This window comes from Magallana gigas, chromosome 3 (genome assembly GCF_963853765.1).
Source record: "Magallana gigas chromosome 3, xbMagGiga1.1, whole genome shotgun sequence".
NCBI lineage: Eukaryota > Metazoa > Mollusca > Bivalvia > Ostreida > Ostreidae > Magallana > Magallana gigas.
The window spans coordinates 5,141,993-5,162,139 of record NC_088855.1 but is presented as its reverse complement, the minus strand read 5'-3'; the positions used below and the strand labels follow the sequence as shown (position 1 = coordinate 5,162,139).

At 33.7% G+C, this 20,147-nt stretch overlaps 1 protein-coding gene across 1 annotated transcript in view; it reads right to left on the bottom strand.

Annotated features, from left to right (window-relative positions):
• Positions 1-16,691, bottom strand: part of LOC117692600 (ubiquitin carboxyl-terminal hydrolase CYLD) — a 49,828-nt gene extending 33,137 nt beyond the window's left edge. The window contains exons 1-2 of the mRNA XM_066078188.1: positions 16,208-16,691; positions 12,440-12,730 (exon numbers count right to left, since the gene is read on the bottom strand). Of these exons, the coding sequence (XP_065934260.1) occupies positions 12,440-12,730; positions 16,208-16,660 (744 nt within the window). The 5' untranslated portion in view covers positions 16,661-16,691. The remainder of the gene's footprint in view (positions 1-12,439; positions 12,731-16,207) is intronic.
• Positions 16,692-20,147: the final 3,456 nt, after the last annotated feature.

The following is a 20,147-nucleotide window of genomic DNA, read 5'->3' as shown; positions in this document are numbered from 1 at the left end:
ATCCAAAATACCACTCAACCAATAAATATGATCAAAATATGCATGAATGAATGAATTTGACTACTTTAGTATTATTAAATAGAAACATGGAATTGTAACCCTGTGACACAAGCAGCTTTGACATTATTATGGTCTTCTATGAATTTTTAATTTTGTTTGACCAATGATGCCCCCCCCCACCTTTATTGGCCCATCCGTATGACGACTCAACGTCAAAACGATCCTCAACAGTCTGCTTCAAGCTCCGAGACGGTGAAACTGCTTCAACTGTAAACTTAGAATATTTTGAATATCATTTGTCAGGAAACTTTTTTGCCGTCAGAGATAAGTACTTTGTGGGTTTTTTCTTCAAGTATCTTTTAAGTACTATGTAGATCTAAGGAAGAGAGATAAAATAAATGACATAATTAATCGAACCTTTCATAAATCTAGTTCTATGATCCCGTAGGTCGTACGTACTAACATAAAGGGTCGTGGCGTGATAGTATTCAGCGAAATTTGTTGAAAACAGCTCGTTTGATGCGTAAAATAGATATTACATTGTGGAAAAACATAAATAAGCAAGTGTAACATAAAATGTTTTGTTCTGAAATAAAAATTCCTTTATTATACATAGGATATGTCAAAAAATGATTTTGTGAAAGTTAAATTTCAGGTTTAAGGAGGCTGGGGGTAAAAAAAAATTCTCCAAAATTAACCAAATTTGCAGAAATGTTTCATAACACATTTATATGTACGTATATAAATGGTTTATGGTGTTTGTAGTGTGTTTATTTTTAGATGTTAATATGTGTCTTAGGGTATTTTCCCATGCACATGCGCATTGATCATTTATTATTTTGTAAACATTGATGGCCGTCATTCTATAACCACAACCCTCCCCTCCACCTTCTGTATCACTTGATGTTTTAATTGGCAGATAACGCCTCATATTGTCATTTTTGGTTCTAACTGTACATAAGTTTACATCTACAATTTGTTTTTTGATTATACAATTTTGCAACCCAGACTCGGGGACATTTTTTAGTTAAACGTACTTTGTTAACTATGGTGCTTCTTTTGTATTATGTATGTTTTCTAGTCTAAGGTTGGCACCAACCTTGTGTTTTCATTGCAGAATATTTCTGTTCCCAGTCTTTTTATTGATTGTATATATGTTCATTGTCTGTCATTTATTCTGATATGTCTCGAATAAATGACCATTCCTATTCCAGTTATTCACGAGTTACTGTTATGATTTTATAGGAGGGGTCAAACAAACATAAATAATCTTAATTTACATTTTGATGTGAAAGACCACATCACAATCATTGTTAATTTTATCATTTATTGCATCTGAAAAAATTGCACATTATGTAAAAAAAAAAAGAATTATGAAAAATATATGAAATATTATTAAAAGGCAAAAAACATACCAATAACATCACAAATTATTCTGAATAAATTCTTTTATACCTTTTCAATCAATGGGTAATTGCATTAAGTGATACCACATTTTTTAGATTTAAGATATCCTGTTCCTAGCTAAAACGATGTTTCCGGGTTCCATAAAGAAATACAAAAAAAAGTTGCTGTTCTTTAAAAAAGGACTACAATACATTGACCATTTGTATGTGTTTCCAACGAAAAAGTGAAAGCCTTAAGATTATCAGAGATTCCAACGACTCTAGCCCTCTGCTTTTAACCACTAAATTTGTACGTTGTATTACATGTATGCATAGCCCTGACTTTTTATCTCAGAATTTAAAGGATTCATACTTCTAAAATAATTATGATCTATCTATGAATGAAGATTGCATGTAAAGTATCAGGCATTCGGCGAGTTCTACTATTTGCGCACACATTACGATTCGCACTACTTTGTTAACTATGCAGTGACAGCTTTGTGTAAATTAAAAAATTCATATTATGCATTTTTCTTGAGATTTAAACTTTTATACAGTGACATAATTATTCAATCATACTTAAATGCTTAAGTTACTTGTGTATTCGGAAAACATCAAAACATTGCAAATTATGCTTTTTGATGCATGTTGTAGTTTCGGCATAACATTAACTTATTTCATGATACTGATAGTTCATATCACATGCCAATCATTTTTTAAAAGGAATACTTTGTTTCTGTACTGTTTACCGACAACTTTACAATTACAGCGCCTTTGAACTTATGTGTGCATATGGCACGGAATCCCGATCCCGATTCAGATAAACGTGTGCTAGCCTGATTCCCTGAGCTACCCATTACGCACAGGAACCAGGCTAGCTCATGCGCAGGCTGAATTTTCCCCATAGCATCCGGTTTAACCTCGCTTATATATTTTCTGCGTGGACCTCAGGGTCCACGCAATTATATAAAATAATTGGAAGCCGATATTGGTGTCATTTTGGTATAATCATTTCTCAAAAATGATTCTTCATCGATTCATCAAATAATGCAATAGTGTGTCAAACCACCTTAACTGCCTTCACTATGACACAAACAAATGCATCAGATACATAACAATAGTCCTAATAGCCAGGTAGTACCTAAATTAAAAAAATCAGAAACGGCAGAAATTTATCCAGACCATCTTTACACCATTAAATCCTACCTGATGCGGAAGACTGAGTGGATTGTCCAGCAAATGACAGACTTTCACCTTCTTTGAGGCAAAACACTGTACTAACACTACCCTGAATGTCTCTTCATCATCAATTATACACCCATTAATGATTTTCTAGGACCAGCTTAACGTTGGTGCTAATGTCAAATTTTTCCTTTGCTGCAAACTCAGTGTAAAAAAATAATGCAAAGAACTATATATGATATGAGTTAAATTTGGCCCCCATAATTCGCCATTTTTTTAAGTGCTTTGGGTACAATAATATGTTAGTTATTTTTTTAGAGGAGTTGATATAAAAATATATTCTTCATCTATTTATTTGATTTATTTGCACTCACTGGCAGTATGTGACGTCAGAAGTGACGTTATTTTTATAATTCAATCAAAATCGATCAAAAATTGACATTTTTCTTATCTTTTTACGAATGGGAAATATAGAGCGCATGATTGAACAAGGAAGATTTTTTTGTCACTTATAAGTCTTGGCTAGATACATCTCTGATTAAATTATTTTGTTTGTTCAAGCATGCGCTCCATGTTTCCTGAAAGAATCAAAGTACTGAAGTACTGACGGGAGTTGATTTTATCGATTATCATTTATTTTAAAATCAACTTATCTTGGGTGGCAATTAGTTTCTAGTCTGTATTTAAATTAAGGTTTTTTATAATATGAATTTTAATTAGACTTTTCAGACAAGAATTTAGAGAAACCCATATGAATCATGTTGTGTAATATTTAAAGATAGATTTCAAACTATGTATTAGTAATCGAAACAATTCTAAAAATTGGATATATTCAAGCACTATTGATATTGAACTCCAGTCTCGTTCAACCAGTCGCTCAGCTGTCTCCGTTAATCTCCGACAAGCAAGAGAGCCTCTCTGTTTGTCGGAGATTTACGGAGACAGCCGAGCTTTTGGTTGAACGAGACGATATTAAACTCTGGCGTAGGAATACATGAGACTAATTAAATATCCAAATTGTTCGTATTACAGTATATAAAATCTTACTATTATCAAAGTGTTTATAGATAAGTTTCCTTGAAAAACACTGCTTCAGCATACATTACGTCGAATTTTTCTATTATATTCAAGAACTAAGACTTGTCAGCGATGATGATTTGTGCTTAGGTCCAAACACTGTTTCACTTTCGGTTTGCCAGAGTGACTGCATAGGAGAGTTGATTACAATCAACTCCCAAAAACTGCTTGAAAACAAGCTGTTTTATGCTAAAAATGCAATAAGGGCGTGAAGATGTTGTCTTTACGATGTCATATTTCTAAATTGTAGGCACTTGAACCAAAATGAATATTATGTATATATCACATATATATCTGTATTAAAAAAACAAATAATTACAGTTAAATGATTATGTTCATATTAGGGGGCCATTTTAGTCCCATATCATATATAGTCCTTAAAATGTATTTTCTTCCTGATGTACATATTAACATAATCTAGTCAACGTAGCTACCTGGCACTTATGATAACCTATGACAACCCCCCCCCCCCTGCCCCATTTCTAATGAGGTAAATCACTTTATGATGTTGTATCTTTAAAGGATAGTCTCTCTGATTATGGTAATGGTCATTAAAAAAGACGTAGGCTCTATAAATCAATTTATACAGATGCCTTTATAAGTGCATATCAATTTATGTAAAGTTACACTTCACATAAAAACTGAGCAACAATGAATTACATGGGCGTTCAAAGGATATTGTGTCTTATAGCCCCTTGAAAGAATTACAAAATAGAAATATTGTAAAATATTGAATTTTACAATTATTTTTGCATACACTTAATCTTTGACACTGTACCTTTACGGAATACCATTTTTACCGAAAATAAGAAAATCCTATGCAAGATATAAAACTAAACTTTTGATAGGGGTACACTGTTAACTTCCATTTCCCTGAATGTCCCTGAATGTTCGTTCTGCCCCCCCCCCCCCCCATTTCCCCCACTTTATAAAGCGATCAAAATATTTGAGAGCATATAGGTACATTTTCTTCTTTAACTATTTATAACTTATTGTATTTTTGAAAAAATTATTATTATAGTTATTGTATTTTATTAAAAAAATCTGATATATATGAAGAATAAAATAGTACCTCAATGCACTCAGGTAAAAATATTTAATTGGTCTTCCCCGTTATAAACGACTGTTGTTTAGCTGGCGTAATCTCGTGTGACTTTTATAACCTTACTCACTTGATGAATAAAAACTGTTGTCAAGTGACATGTTAAAGAACTATTATAACCAATGTCACCCCTGCGAATGTTATTGTCATTCAAATTTAGAGCACGTGGTTTTTTTTTTTAGCCTTTCAGTTTCGCAGTGAAAACGTTTCTCGTGTTTAGAGTCTGTTTCCTTAAATCTAAGTACTTATAGTCAAATATAAAATCTCAACGTTTCTTGAAGTTAAACTTTATCTTCATTAATTGGTGGATATAATGAGTTCTAGAAATTAATGTGACAATAGAAAATATAGGTGTTTTCTGCTGTTGCGACATCTAACATGCTTAGTATCGATTCCCCCTAAGGATTAATTTTCCATCCGCGCCTGACCTAGTAATAGCATCAATAGTGAAACAGACTATACTATTTTATGCAGAATGTCCTTTGAAAATGGCTCGATATACTAAATCTTTATACAAATAGAAACCCATCCTTTTTTGAAAAATCACGGCATTGCACATCAAAAACATTAAACATGGCTATGATTTTATTAAGCAACCCAATGTTTATATTTTCAACCACGTGTAGAGTGGTTGAACACGAACGAAAGCCCTGTTTAGTTTAATAACCGCTAGATGATGAAGTAAGACATATATCTTAAAAGATTTTCTTGTTCTAACATAAATTAAAGTAGGTAATGATAAGAAAACGACCAGTACTCACGTATTTTGAGTATATTATCCGAACACTTATACTTCCGCTCGAAATTTTACAGGAACTGAACAATTCTCTGTGAGATCTTTCGAACTTTCATTCGAGCACCTCTGGATTTATTATATACTTCGCAACGATAAAGAAAACATTCCGAACACATTCGCAGGGGTGAATGTTTTGACAGGCTTATCACTCTATTTTACTAAGACCCACCCATTATTTTCATCTATATTCAAAAATAACAAATGGCTACAAACCAGGATGATTATCCGCTGTAATATTTTCTTAAGAGTAGTAATAATGTCTTTATCCCTGTAATAAACTGTGTCAGAACTATGGAAACTGTTTTAAAGGTGTCGCTTAAATTTACTCATGTCTGAAAAAATTCTCAAATTGATGTAGAATTCATATAATTCATAGTATAAAGAAGGGGCCCCATAAGGTAGTTACAGCATATCATCCTTTAATTTTTTTTATACAAGTACTAGTATTTAACGTTTAGCGAGACATTTCTAATGATCAACCAAAATTTCAGCGTCAATCGTAGAATTATAAGCAAGATACAGCGCTCACATTTCTGCTAGGTTTGAGTATTATTTTTTTCACATTAGTTTATTACATTCAGCTAAAGATTTTTAGCTTGGTATTTCCTATTCAGCTTTAAATTTAGACACAAAAAATAATGGCCTCAGATCTGTGTACAAACATAGAATTGTGTGCAAAGCTCTGTATCTCGCTCATAATTAAAAGCTTAACAAAAATTGTAAACAATCAATTAGAAGAAACATGCACTAAAACAAATAATGAGCACGATTTATTTTTCAAAATGAATCAAATATAAACCTACATATTGCCTTTAGCGATATTAAACTCTGTTTAACTGAATAAACTCGAGAAAATGCTGAGCATCTAAACAAAACACATTGCATTAATCAACCATCACGCAAAAGAATATACTGAATTTCCAATAGAAAGAACTGTATTTTAGAGCTTTGTTAATACATCAGATTATTTTGCGCAGGTAAACAGTCGACTGTCTGATTTACCGAAGTCAATGTTTAATTTGATACGTAAAAATTTCAAAATACAGGCAATAGTTCTCCATGTTACAAAGCATAATTAATGAAAATGAAACGAAAATCAGAAAAGCTAACATAACACCACCGTCAAATGTAAAAACTGTCAACGCATTGACATATTTAACCTCAATTTACTTCACTAAATCGGCACTAATGTATGTTGCATGTTTCAAGATTTGCACAGCAAATAAATTCATCTTTGTCAGATCGACCAGTTTACTGTATACCAACTTTTATTCATGACGACTTTATTCCGGGATTTACTCGTGCAAAAGTGGTTCGCGACGACTAATGTTCGCGATCAAGCCATACCCAGACCCGTTTTGTTATAACAATCAGACGACATCGCTGCGAAAAAGATTCGTGACGACGAGGCCCTCGCTAACCTCGCGAAAATTTCTCGCACGCGAATAAAAGTTGGTTTACAGTATCATACGTCAAACATGGCTGTTTTAAACAAAGAACCTCGTTTTGGAAGTATAGAATATCGAATCCGAGGTTATAAACCGATTGAACCACGCCTTTTCTTTTTTATCATTATTTTCGTAATAACTCAGATTTGAGAAAGAATTAGCTCATAGTTTTTGCAATTTATATTTTCCTTGCCACAAGGATTATTTATCCTAATTACGTTAAATTTAAGTCAGTAGTTCTTGAGAAGATTTTTAAAAATGCACAATCTTTTTCTACAGTTTCGAGGTTTTCTCCGCTTTGAATAAATATCAGTCTTTCATTTCTGCAATTTATATTTGCCTTTCCATAAGGATGGTTTGTGCCGAATTTGGTTGAAATTGGCCAAGCGGTTTTAGAGAAGAAGTTTAAATCGTGAAAAGTTTACAGACGGACGGACAGATGGACGACGGACAAAATGTTGACAGAATAGCTCATTTGAGCTTTCAGCTCAGGTGAGCTAAAAAGTGACGTATTTTGAACCAAAACTGACTGCAATTATTACCTTTCAATTGCAGTTCCTCAAGCTTTGAGGCACTTATTATTCTCCCCACAGTTTTGTCATAGTTCCAAACCTGGTACGGTTTTTGAAAACAGGGCGGATCGCTTGTCACGATAAAGTCGTCTGTATTTCAAGCAAAAGTTTATAAGAATGTGAAGTCTTAGCCCGATCAAAATCTGTGGCTTTGTTTTCAAAAGCCCGTTTTCCATCTTTACAAATGAGTCAGTTACTAGGTTATAATTTTAAAATTCTCAATTGAAAACCACGGTATATTATAGTTAGATTAATTTTTATTTAATACAAACAAATTATGCTTAAGCTATGCAAACCTACATTTGCTTTGTGTCGATGTAATATGCCTACCTCCATACACATTTTTGCAAAAAAAACAAAAGGTCGAAATCAAACAATATAATCATTTTTATTCAATATATCGACTTGTCAGATAAGTATGTTAACTTGTCAGATCTTTATGTCGACTTGTCCGTTATTTTAATGACCAGTAAAGGCAAAATATATGGTGGCATAGCTCTGCCCCTTGTGTGCAAGTTATTCATTTTTCTATTTATTAAAAACATGCAAGATAAATACGTTGACATGCAAGATAGTTATGTCAGCATGCAACATAACCATGTTATTTTTAATGATTTTATTTGAAATTACATACAAAATGCTTGAGGCAATACCTCCGCAGAGGCCTTCTTTGTATACCTTACCTGGGGTGCCAGGCCCCCCCCCCCCCCTGGATCGGTAACTATGTAGCAAAAATATGAAGATACAAAATAAAGTTAATAAAGTGAAGTAATATAATTATTATCATACTAGATCATACACATATCTAACTTAACAGTGCGAATGTATCATTTTTCTTATGTAAAGATTTATTGAAATATATATATATATATATATATATATATATATATATATATATATATATATATATATATATATATATATATATATATATATATATGAAAACATTTCTAAGTCATAATTTAAATGCAATTTACGAATATAATAGGAATTGACAGTTGTGAACATAGAAAATATAAAATGCAAAATACATTGTATAGTGCGGTACTATGCGGTAGGACTTGCTTCTACAGTCACAGTTCTTTTTGTCCTATACCGCATGAAAGTACGAGAGCCAGGTCGCCCTCTAGTTCATTATATTCTAATACTAATTATACAATATTTTTTTTTTTATTATTATGTTATTGTTATTACTATTTCATATTTTACAATTACAGCCTTTCAGAAAGAGTTTTAAGTATACAATAATCAAAATTGACAGTTTGTGCTTGCTGATTTACAAGGAAAAAGCTTGCAAGCGATGACTTTAAAAATAAAATTGGGCCTTCATTTGTGACAGTGTCATCTATCAATTTACATTTCATTTTGTATTTAAAAATTTACATGCAATGAAGGATACTACATTGTTTAAAACTACATTGCTTTGGTTTTCATTATAAATAAAACCCAAAACAAGATGTTTCCAAGCAATTTTAATTTTAAGTATAGCAGAAACCTTTTTGAGATGTTTTTTACAAGTATACAATCGAAAACCACATGTTTTGTATTTTCAATTTCTCGACAATACGTACAATTTTTATCAATATTTTTATTCCATTTGCTAAGGTATAGATTATTTGGCAACATATTGTGCAATAATTTAAAATTAAATTCAGCAATGCTTTAATCCTTAATTTTTACAATTTTTTCATCATATATTTTTCGCCAGCACAATGAGTTTATGTCGCTAAAATCATTTTTCCATTTACTCTCCATGATAGGTTTTTTGGATTTGTCATCAAGTAGTATTTTGTAGAAGAAGCCAGATTTCGTTTTACCGATATCTTTTATTTCTCCTTGTAATTTAAAATGAAATTCATTTTTGATATTTATATATCTCCTCCTGCTTGTATCATTATGTATTTTAGAGTGAAAAACGTTTTTAGTGTTAGATATTCGGAATGATAATTTCTTTTCGATGTTGATATAGTAGCTGTTTCATTGAGCGGTTTAAAACCATTATCATTCACAAGGTCTTTCACATAATGAAAGCCGCTTTCGAACCAGTTTTGAAAATATAAAACTTTTCCCTTGTATTTAAAATTTACGTTAAACCAAATATTCTGCCGTAATATTTCGTCCACAGTATCAATGCTTTTTGGAGTTTTGCATTCATTAAATGCAGTAAATACCTCTTTGTAGAATTAAGGGAGTCCTTTCAGACTATTAAAATCAGAAGTGTTTGTTACATTTGATTCTAGGATATATTCGATTTTCATCTTATGATTAGCAAAACATGCATTTAAAAATTTACTTAAATTACTCTTATTTTGTGTAAGGTTTGATATCCAAGCTGCTTTAGTAGCTTAAATTTTGATTTCTGGGTCAATTATTCCTATACCCTCCTCTTTTATTAAATATAAAACATAAAAATATAAATAACCATGTTGACATGCAAGAAAACTGCAATCAAATAAGAGTTATAAAAAAATCTCAAATATCGCCAACATGTGACATCCAAGATGCTAGATACGCTACCTATTGACTTATAAGTTGCATGTCAATATATTTATCTCGCATGTAAACATAACTAAGTTGCATGTCAACATATTCATCTCACATGTCAACATAAGTAAGTTGCATGTTTACATAAATAAGTTGCATGTCGACATAAATAAGTTGCATGTTGACATAAATAAATTGAATGTCAGCATATTTGTCTTGCATGTTAACATAAATAAATTGCATGTCGACATAAAAAGGTAGCATTGAGCATCTTGGATGTCACAGGTGGGTGATATTTGAGATTTTTTGCGATTCTATATAATTCTTATCTCATTGCAATTTTCTTGCATGTCAACATAATTATGTTGCATGTTGACATTAATATCTTGTATGTCAACATATTTATCTTGCATGTCGACATTTTTGTTAGAAACATAACTTGCACACAAGGTGCAGAGATATGCCACCATAAAAATAATTATCTTCATTCGATAAGTCAACCTTTTAGATAATTATGTTAACTTGTCAGATCTTTAAGTCGACTTGTCAGGTATTAGGATGACAAGAAAATGACAGTTAGTGACACTTACACGCTGTTGATTTTTTCTTTAGACTCAGTATAATTTACATGAAGATCTGACATGAAGATCTGACAAGTCGACATTATCATCTGACAAGTGGTGGCAGATCTATGTCATCATAACATTCCATTGGCTTGCAAACAGTTATTACTTAAGGCTCCTGTCCTTTGGTTCATTTCCATGTACACACTAGCCTTCATTAAACCCATTATAGGAACTAATGATGCATGGTTTTGTTTTGCAAAAAACAGTCTGTGATTTTTGTACTTTCCAGTACCTGATCCAACTGGATTGTCCTGAAATAGATCCAATTTATACACAAACATTGTACATATTATTAATTCTTTATCATAGTTTACTTTAAATGCTATGATGTTGAAGGGGGGGGGGGGGTAAATGCCCAGATACTCTAAACATCGTTGCCGACTGAAATTTATTAATTCTTATTTAGTTATAAAAACACCATTTTTTTTATTTCAGGTATTATTCATTTAACATTTCAGGAACTGCATTTTTGTGATTTCCTTTATAATCTTTCGTTGCCACTAAATAATCTAAGATATAGAAGGCTTATATTTACTTTTTTACTTTTAAATTTCTCAGTACATTCAAAAGCAATTTGGACTGTAGAATCAGCACTAATTGTATTTAGATAAAACTCATCATGTACTGATACATGTATGAATTGGAACTAAATTATAATCCACATAAAGTTAAATCGGTTTGTATTACAAATTTAATTTAACTTATATCATAAAATGATTAAAGTATTTAGTAAATTTATCAAAAACTGTTTAAATCTTGATTTATCATATTTGTTTTAAAGGCCTATATGGTCACGATTTTGGTCAAAAAACGACGAGTCAGTCGTCGTGTTTGCATACATAACAATTCTTTGTCATGTAGATAAAGCTACGCCATGTTTTTGTTTACGTTTTGAATGTTTTGAATGTTAAGGTGAAAATTTCGACTTCTACTTCAGAACCACAGGGCCGATTTCAACCAAATTTAGCAAAGAACATCCTTAGATGACGGGAATAAAATTTTGTTAAAATGAAGGACCATGTTCTCCTTCACAGGGATATAGTTAGATATTATGGAAAAATTGTCGGTATCCTTTAAAATCCTCTCAAAAAACCATATGCAAGGGGGTCATGATTTTCACAATTTTGAATCTTCACTACCTGAGGACGCTTCCACACAAGTTTCAGCCTTGCTGACTAAATGGTTCTTGAATAGAAGATTTTTTTTTAAATTACAATTTTTGTAAATAATTTCTTATTATCTCCCCCTTATCTTCACAACTCTGAATCCCCTTTGCCTAAGAATGCTTTGTTTTAAGTTTGGTTGAAATTGGCTTAGTAGTTTTTGAGAAGATGTTGAAAATGTGAAAAGTTTATTGACAGACGGACAAACAGACGACAGACAAAATGTGATCAGAAAAGCTCTGTTGAGCTTTCAGCTCAGGTGAGATAAAAACCCATAATGATAATCTTTTATCTTTGAGTCAACTTGTCAGATTATATACAGTTGACAAAAATATCTTACAAGTTGCCTTAAAATTTCATACAGAATTGTCTGACATTATCGCGGGAAATGAGATTTTCGAAAACATGTCATGAATGAATAAATTTTGTTACATTATAAACATTGTACTAAAACAGTGTGATTTGTATTTTCTGTGTGCCTCTTGAAGGAAAACTCGTCTTTTAATTAATATATTTAGTAATCTCGTTTAACTGACACATACTAGGCTTTTATTTAAAAGCTATGAACAACAAATATGCCATTAAAGTCTAGATAAAACCTTACAAATTCAACCCCCACTGTGATATCCCTTCTGTTACTGTCCGGCAGAATCCCAATCCATTTGACCTCCCCAAACTCCGGACCATTGTCACTAATCCATACGATTCTGTCCTTCTCTTTAAGTCCGGACTCCCTAATCTGCTTTTGTTCCTCTTGGTACACTTGGTCTGATCGGTCAGCATATTGGTCTCTCCGTATGTCGCGAATTGTTGCAAAAATTCCACAATTTTTTTCACAGGTAAAAAATCGTCTATCTCGGATCATCCCATCACAAGTTCCCTTACCTTTACTTTCCTATAAGAGTGAAATAAGAAAACTAAAAACAATTCCATTACAATATTGAACTAAATATTAAAAACGTCCAAATTACAATTTGGTGTATTGGAATAATAAGTTTGTTTAAAATCAAATATCGTTCGAAAGGAAAAGATTTCAGAATGTGAGCATTGTTGAAAAAACTTGTATCTTTGGTGCGTAGCTTATGACAGTGCATTCTAAAATCAAGGTTCACTGAAACAAACAACTCCTCCTGTATTAACTTGTTTGACTATTCATATTCCTGTAGCCATACTTGCTGCAAAATGAGATAACATACTGGTGTTAAGTTGCCTTTACCTATGACCTTTCCTATAGGATGTTTTTAAAAAATGAAATCTCTTAAAACATCTAATGGCTAGAAAGAGGGCAACAAAGATGCTTTTCACTGAAAACAACTTTTAAAAACTCAAAATGGTTCATTAGCCATGATCTGAAGATCTACTGGCCACAATATTATAACGTTCCTTATAAGAACCATTTTAATAAGAAGACCTTAGACTTTCAGTATAATGTATCTTTTCTGCGTCAAAACAAGTTAAAAATGACGCAGGTTTCAAGTGAAATATACACAGATTGCATAGTCTTACCTACGTCAAATTGCTGTTTGATACACATGCCTAAAGTTCAAACTCCTGTTTAAATGGTTCTAACAAATGGAAACAGGAAGTCATATTAAAGACAAAACTTGAAAAAAAAACAACCTGTCATTTTAGTTGGTTATCAATTGTAGCTTTCAAGTAACACTCACTGATTTCAGAATATGGGCGCTGAAAACCCCCAGAACTTGGACATTTGTAATTTTCTACATTAAATCTCATCCAATTGTCGGAATTTGAGAGGTGAGAATTCTGCATTCTGAAATCAAGATTCACTGAAACAACCAACTTAACTCTCCTAATATTGACAAGTCTGACAACGATATACCTATAGCCATGCTTGCTAAAGAATGTGATTACATCCTAATATTTAGTTGACTCTACATACTAACCCTATCTATGTCACAAAATTACACATTCCCCGTTGCAACAAAAGTCCAATAAACCACATCAAGAAATGAATTTCTGTTTAATACATGGTATGATGATAATTCACTATGTATTAAGATGTTTTATTCATGTATTCTTTGTTTACAATTACCAAGTCATTGTCGAAAATATCGGCGTGAAATCAAACTGAATTTCATCGACGGCATTGTCAGTCAGTTGTTTCATCCCATGTACTTCTTCCCATATAGTTCATTCAACCATCTGGTGAAGTATCGAACTATGCGCTAGTGCGCGGTGCGAGCGAACCATTTATGTACAGGTGCAGATTAAAAACCATAGTGGCACTATGTACATATAAAATCGTCCAGGTGAAGGTTAACAAAGTAGGACGATGTGCTGCTTGTTCCTGAAAGTGTTGACGGAACTGCACTCTATTACACAAGTTGATAAACTGTTCCACAATCTGATGGTCGCCGGGAGGAACGAGTGTTTGTACGTATCAGTTCTGCCATATGGGATCAAAAATCGTTTTTGGTGGCCTCTCACGGTAGTCAAAGTTGGAGTAAGGTAGGTTGTTGGTATAGCCACCAGACCCCTCACAATGCAGAACATTATGATGACTCGATCCGCAGGTCTTCTTTCTTGGAGTGTTGGCCATATAGTTGTTGTAGCATGGTAGTAACGCTACTGGTGCGATGGAAATCACCAGTCACACACCTGGCGTCTCTCCGTTGTACCATCTCCAGGTTGTGTATGTTGGTGGCAGTATGTGGGTCCCATATTACACTAGCAAACTCCATTTGGGGTTGAACCAGGGTTTTGTAGCACAGTTCCTTAGTCTTCTTAGGACACTGGTAGATGTTTCTTTGGAGGAAGGCTCTGGTGTTGTTAGCTTACGGTTGAATGTACAGTCTGGTGAGATGATGTCATTCATGTATTCGTTACATGTATTTGCTTTCCTGCATGCATCTCTAGTTTTGACTTTTAGATGTTGTTATCTATTTTAATCCTTAGAAATTTTCGTTGATTTTGCCTTGTTGAATTGTCTCTTCTTTCTCCGTAACAGAGCTTTTATGAAAAATGACAATAACAAACTGTCAACCATTATCTCTCGGTTTATCCATGGTTGGTTAAATCTGCTGTTTGTCATCTTTGATGGTACCGCTGATCCGAGGATCTTGTTGAGTGTGGTACTGATGGAGTTCCACATTTCCTCTATCGACGATGAGAAGTCATAGTTGGTAAGGAACTGCAACATGATCTGATAAACCAGGTATGGGGGTGCATCGGTTGACGAGACTTGGTCGGTTTGATAGGAATATATCCAATGTATTGTCTAGACGAGTAGGGAAGGTCGCCATCTGTTCCAAGCCACAATTCCGTAAGTGTCTAGGAATTTCAGGTTGACAGCCGAACTAACGTGGTTCCCTTTGATGGATACATCTGTCCAGGCGATGTCAGGCAGGTTCATATCATAATCACTTCGTAATGCATTGTTGGTTTTATGTTTTCCAGTCACAAATTCTAATGATTGATTTGTAATACGAATGATACATGTCAATTTCTTGTTACAGTGCTTTTATTCGCGTGATTTAATTCTCTGTTGTAAACTGCTCTGTTCGAACTAGGGCGGGTAGTCGTATGGCGACATCATGACGTCACAAATATCGAAAATATCGATCCCGATGCCAATAAATAATGAGCTTAGCTGTTTGCAGTCAGTTGGGTTCAGCACTTGTGCAGATCTGCCACGGCAGAGCAAAGGCATTTTGCAAATAAACTACAAAATGCCTGCACCAGAGTACTTGCTTACACCTTTAGTATTTCAACACATGTGTGACGATGTCCGTAAGATATAACTGAATATTAACTAATGAGTTATTATTGTGAAATCGATAAAAATCCTACATTCATTTTCGATAAACAAGCCCGAAATAGCAAAAATGAGAGTAAGGTGGTGGACACGCTTTGGCGGATCCAAGTAAGGAATAGTCTCCAACAAAATATACACTTGCTATGAAGTAATATTGAATGATTACGTAAAAAGTGAATATATTTACCGTGAGCCTATTTAAAGAAAACTTAGAAGTTAAGATTTGATAAATGTTGAATAAATAAAATGAGTCAATTCGTTTCTTTAGTGGCCGATTTTAGTTTTGATACTCAGTCGCTTGCAAAGCACGACCTCTGGTTAGGGAATGGGATAGAACTTTCCAGAACGGGGTAACTAAGAACGCAGATTGACTAATTAACGAAAAGTGTAGTATACGTTTTTTATGCTTCGCAGGCAGATACCTTTGACCTACTTTTTTGAAAGTGAAAATAAGATCTATAACACACAATAGATGGTGTTTCATTATCATCAGTGGACTTTTTTTTCATTCCGAGTAAACGTATACCTTAAAAATGTCACGCATTAAATAGATGAATAAAACAAGTAAACATTATAAGATATAAGTATATTTACCCCCAGTAGTTCTATTCCGAATTGAATCCCCTTCACTCCGGGTAATTCTCCTTTGTATTTAATTATCCCCTTCAAATAAGGTTGTCCCTTCACGGCTACCGTCACATGGTCATTAATTTGGAGTTGTGTCCCCTCTTTAAGCCAGAACTGATCTTGCAAAATGGACAGACGTTCTTTATAAACGGGAATAGGTTGAAGAAGGGCAAACTCCGTCTTGCTGAGTTGTCCAGTATCCGTCGGTTGACACTCGATTTCAATATTTTCTTGGTCTGAAGTCCCTAATATCCACCACAGAATGTTCGTCTGTTTATCAAATCGTTCTTCCGTTAGAAACAATAGAGTTCCGGGTAACACGTCAACTTTAGATGTCGTCCGTAAAATTCCCGTCTTTTTCTTCTTTCCTATTTTATCGGCAAGAAGAATATAGTAAACGCTGCCAATTTGGTCCGACATATCAATAGATATCCAAACTTTGAAATATAGTTGTTTACTTTGAAGAAAGTCAACGGTTGTTCTGAAAAGCGAGAAGAAAATCGATACACAGCTTATCAAAAATGGCCAAAATGATAAGGTGTTGTTAAAACGCGGAACTATGGTGGCATATCTCTGCCCCTTGTGTGCAAGTTATTTTTCTATAAATTATGCAAGATAAAGATGTTCACGTGAAAGATAGTTATGTAAACATGCTACATAACTATGTTGACATGCAAGAAAAGTGCAATCAAACAAGAGTTATAAAAAATCTCAAATGTCGCCAACATGTGACATCCAAGATGCTAGATTTTTTGTTGTTGCAAAATTGCATGCATATAATGGAAAAAAAAACCAGAGAGAGAGAGAGAGAGAGAGAGAGAGAGAGAGAGAGAGAGAGAGAGAGAGAGAGATTATTACCACACGATCAGACTTTCATTACTTTTTTAAAATGGTCGATTGAATAGAACCACCCAAAATCGAAGAAATTGTATATATTGTAATGTTTATCACTATAATTTTCTGTTGGTGTGTCATTGGTATGATCTTTACCGTAAACAATATATCAAACCATATTTTTGGAGATCTTCTATGTTCAAATTTGTGCAACTTTTAAGATCATAAAATTTCTTACATGTACCTTTAGTCAATCAAAACATGCTTTTAATAATATGTTCATGTATCCTCTAATTAATTTCCTTTTGTTTTTTCACGCCCTTATAGTTACCACATTACGTTTACACTATACGTGTATTATCAACATATATCCCATTTGTTCAGGTAATCCATATATGCGGCCTCTTATTACTAATCTTACACTAATGATAAATCTACCTAGATACGTATAAATTATCAGTATATATTCATACGTTCCTGATCTACTGAAAATTATACAAATCACGGGCTAAAAAGACAATCTAAGTTGTGTAGAACACTACAGCGGAGACATTTTTTCTTTCACAGTTCAGAGGTCTATTCTGATTAGCACAGGTGTGAATACCTGCAGGGCTTCTCTTACCCTTGTTTACCTGTCGTTACACCCTCTGTTAATACATATACACCGGAAGAGAGTTAAAAACAAAGGGACTTAAAAGTGTGCGAAAATTATTGTCAAAGTACTCCTGGTTTTCCTTTTTTTCAGATTCTTAAACAATTGGTCAAAATCTAACCCGCTATCAATATCTAATATTCCAAAAGTAATTTAATTAGTAATTAATACGGTCAAACATGTGCGATACGCAAATATCTAATTGGATTACATAAACAAACAAATCTTTAAGATACATGTACATGAGCAAAAAGAATAATTACTTTAAGAGAACTTTTAAGAAGTGACTACGGGTATGACCTTTTCTTAGAAGGGAAAGCCGGACCCTAAATGTTATCATTAAAGGTCCGATGGGACCATTTTACAGGGCGGACCTTAAATTATAAGACACCGGTATGGTTGTATTACGACTTTGACACCGCTATAAATAAAGGTTATAATGTTCAGTTAATTGAAATTAACCTGCGTACATTTTGTTCACTAATATTTCTGAGGTTTGCTTTGTTTACAATCGATGAATAACTAAACTCAATCATTCAGGGGACGACACCAAACGGTTCCCTTTTCTAAACATTCCCATGATGCATTTCGGGGTTTTTTTCGCTTGCCAAAATAGAATTTATTTTATTTACTTTGAAAATTTCTAACTTTGAAAGGAGACCAATTCTGCTGGTGTAATTAGGAGAAAAGCCATAACTTTCTAAGATAATTGGTTTGTATGGAAAATTATTTCATACTAAAATAACAAAAAAATCGGGCCAAGCAGCTTGAAGCTTTCTAGCCATTTTCCCTGCAGTCTTCGTTTAGGTCCGTGTATTTCAGAATTTTTCTCTAGTGTGCGTCATCGCCGTTTTCCTATGGTACTATCAGCTCTATGACAACTATCGTTTTTGCCTGTTTCGACAACACCACCATGTCAGCTCGAAGAGTTATTTCTACTTTGTCTGGGAAGGCAACCTTCGTTCCTAGTCTCTTTCTGTACCGAACACAGTTTGCACCTCTTATTTGTTTAGTTCTCACCCTCCTAGATAAATTAGATGCAACCTGACTTCTTCCTGCTATTCATTTTCCTTGTCCTTTCCTTCACCACATCTGCCAATTCTCTCAAGTTTTTGTCGTCTCTCCATTTGTACTGTATTTGTGTCAGTGCAACCGAGCAACCGGATAAGCTATAAGCCATGGTGTCCTTTTTCCACACAGCTTGCAAGCAGGACCTTCAATTAATCCCCATTGTTGACTGGTGATGGTAGGGTATCGTACACTGATCGTAACGAAAACACAGTTCTGTATTGGTCCTTGTTCCATTGCTCCGACCACGAATTTTTGCGTTTTGGAAGCTCCCATCGTATCCAGGTTCCCTGATTGCCGAGTTCTGCAGCCTTTCATCTTCTGACTTCTTCAACCTATTTATTCACCTCTCCTTGCACCATGCTCTTTCTTTCTGTCTTGTCACCCTTTGCCTTTTGATGAAAATATGCCACTTCAATCCCTTTTCTGCCTGTGCAAGTGTTGCTAAGTATGTCAATTTCCAGCATGCTCTCTGCGTGGTCTACTGCTGTCATGGCAAAATCATAATAGTGTTGACCAAAAAAAATCCAACATTCAAATTAAATGAAGAAAACAAATTTTAAAATTTCTGTTTAGTAACCATGGAAACGCTCTAAAAATATGTGTTTCTCCATGAATTTTTTTCTTTCTTTTGAAAAATGAAAACTATTTTTAATGATATATTCTACCCTGGAAACCCCAAGTTCTGTACATTACTCACAATATGTTCTCAAATAAGCATTAAAATGTCATTTTTTACATCTTTACCCTCGGTTACCATGGCAACGGGACCACATAGCAACAAACAAATGGTGTTAGGCTTTTTTACTCACCAAAGTGTATCAAATTGTCAAGTATGAAGAAAATCCGTGACTATGCGTGGCCACCGAATTTTGATTCTTACATAGAATCGATCTTAAAACTCGATGACTGACGCCCAAATTTTGGTTAACGATTAGAAAGGCCTTACCAAAGCATTGTATTCATAAAAAACTTGAAATTTTTTGGGAACAAAATCGTGACCATGTCCCTTTAAGTAGGAATTCAGTACATTCTTACGAATCAAGTCCGTAATTAGAAAAGTACTTAAGCAATACCTAGTCGGCTGTCAAGAGGTGAGAGTTGAGTGTTCTTTACTAAATAGTTTTATACTTACATATTCAGAAATAGAAAATGTTAAATCCTTGCATTTTAGCATTTAGAACTCCAAATGCCAACGTATTTTGGTCAAATTAATCTAACAGTATATAAATAGTGCCTGTTTGGGAGGGTAAAAGTTAAAATTGACACCCCTCGAAAACCATTGTCAACCGACGCGAAGCGGAGGTTGACAATGGTTTTCGAGGGGTGTCAATTTCAACTGTTATCCTCCCA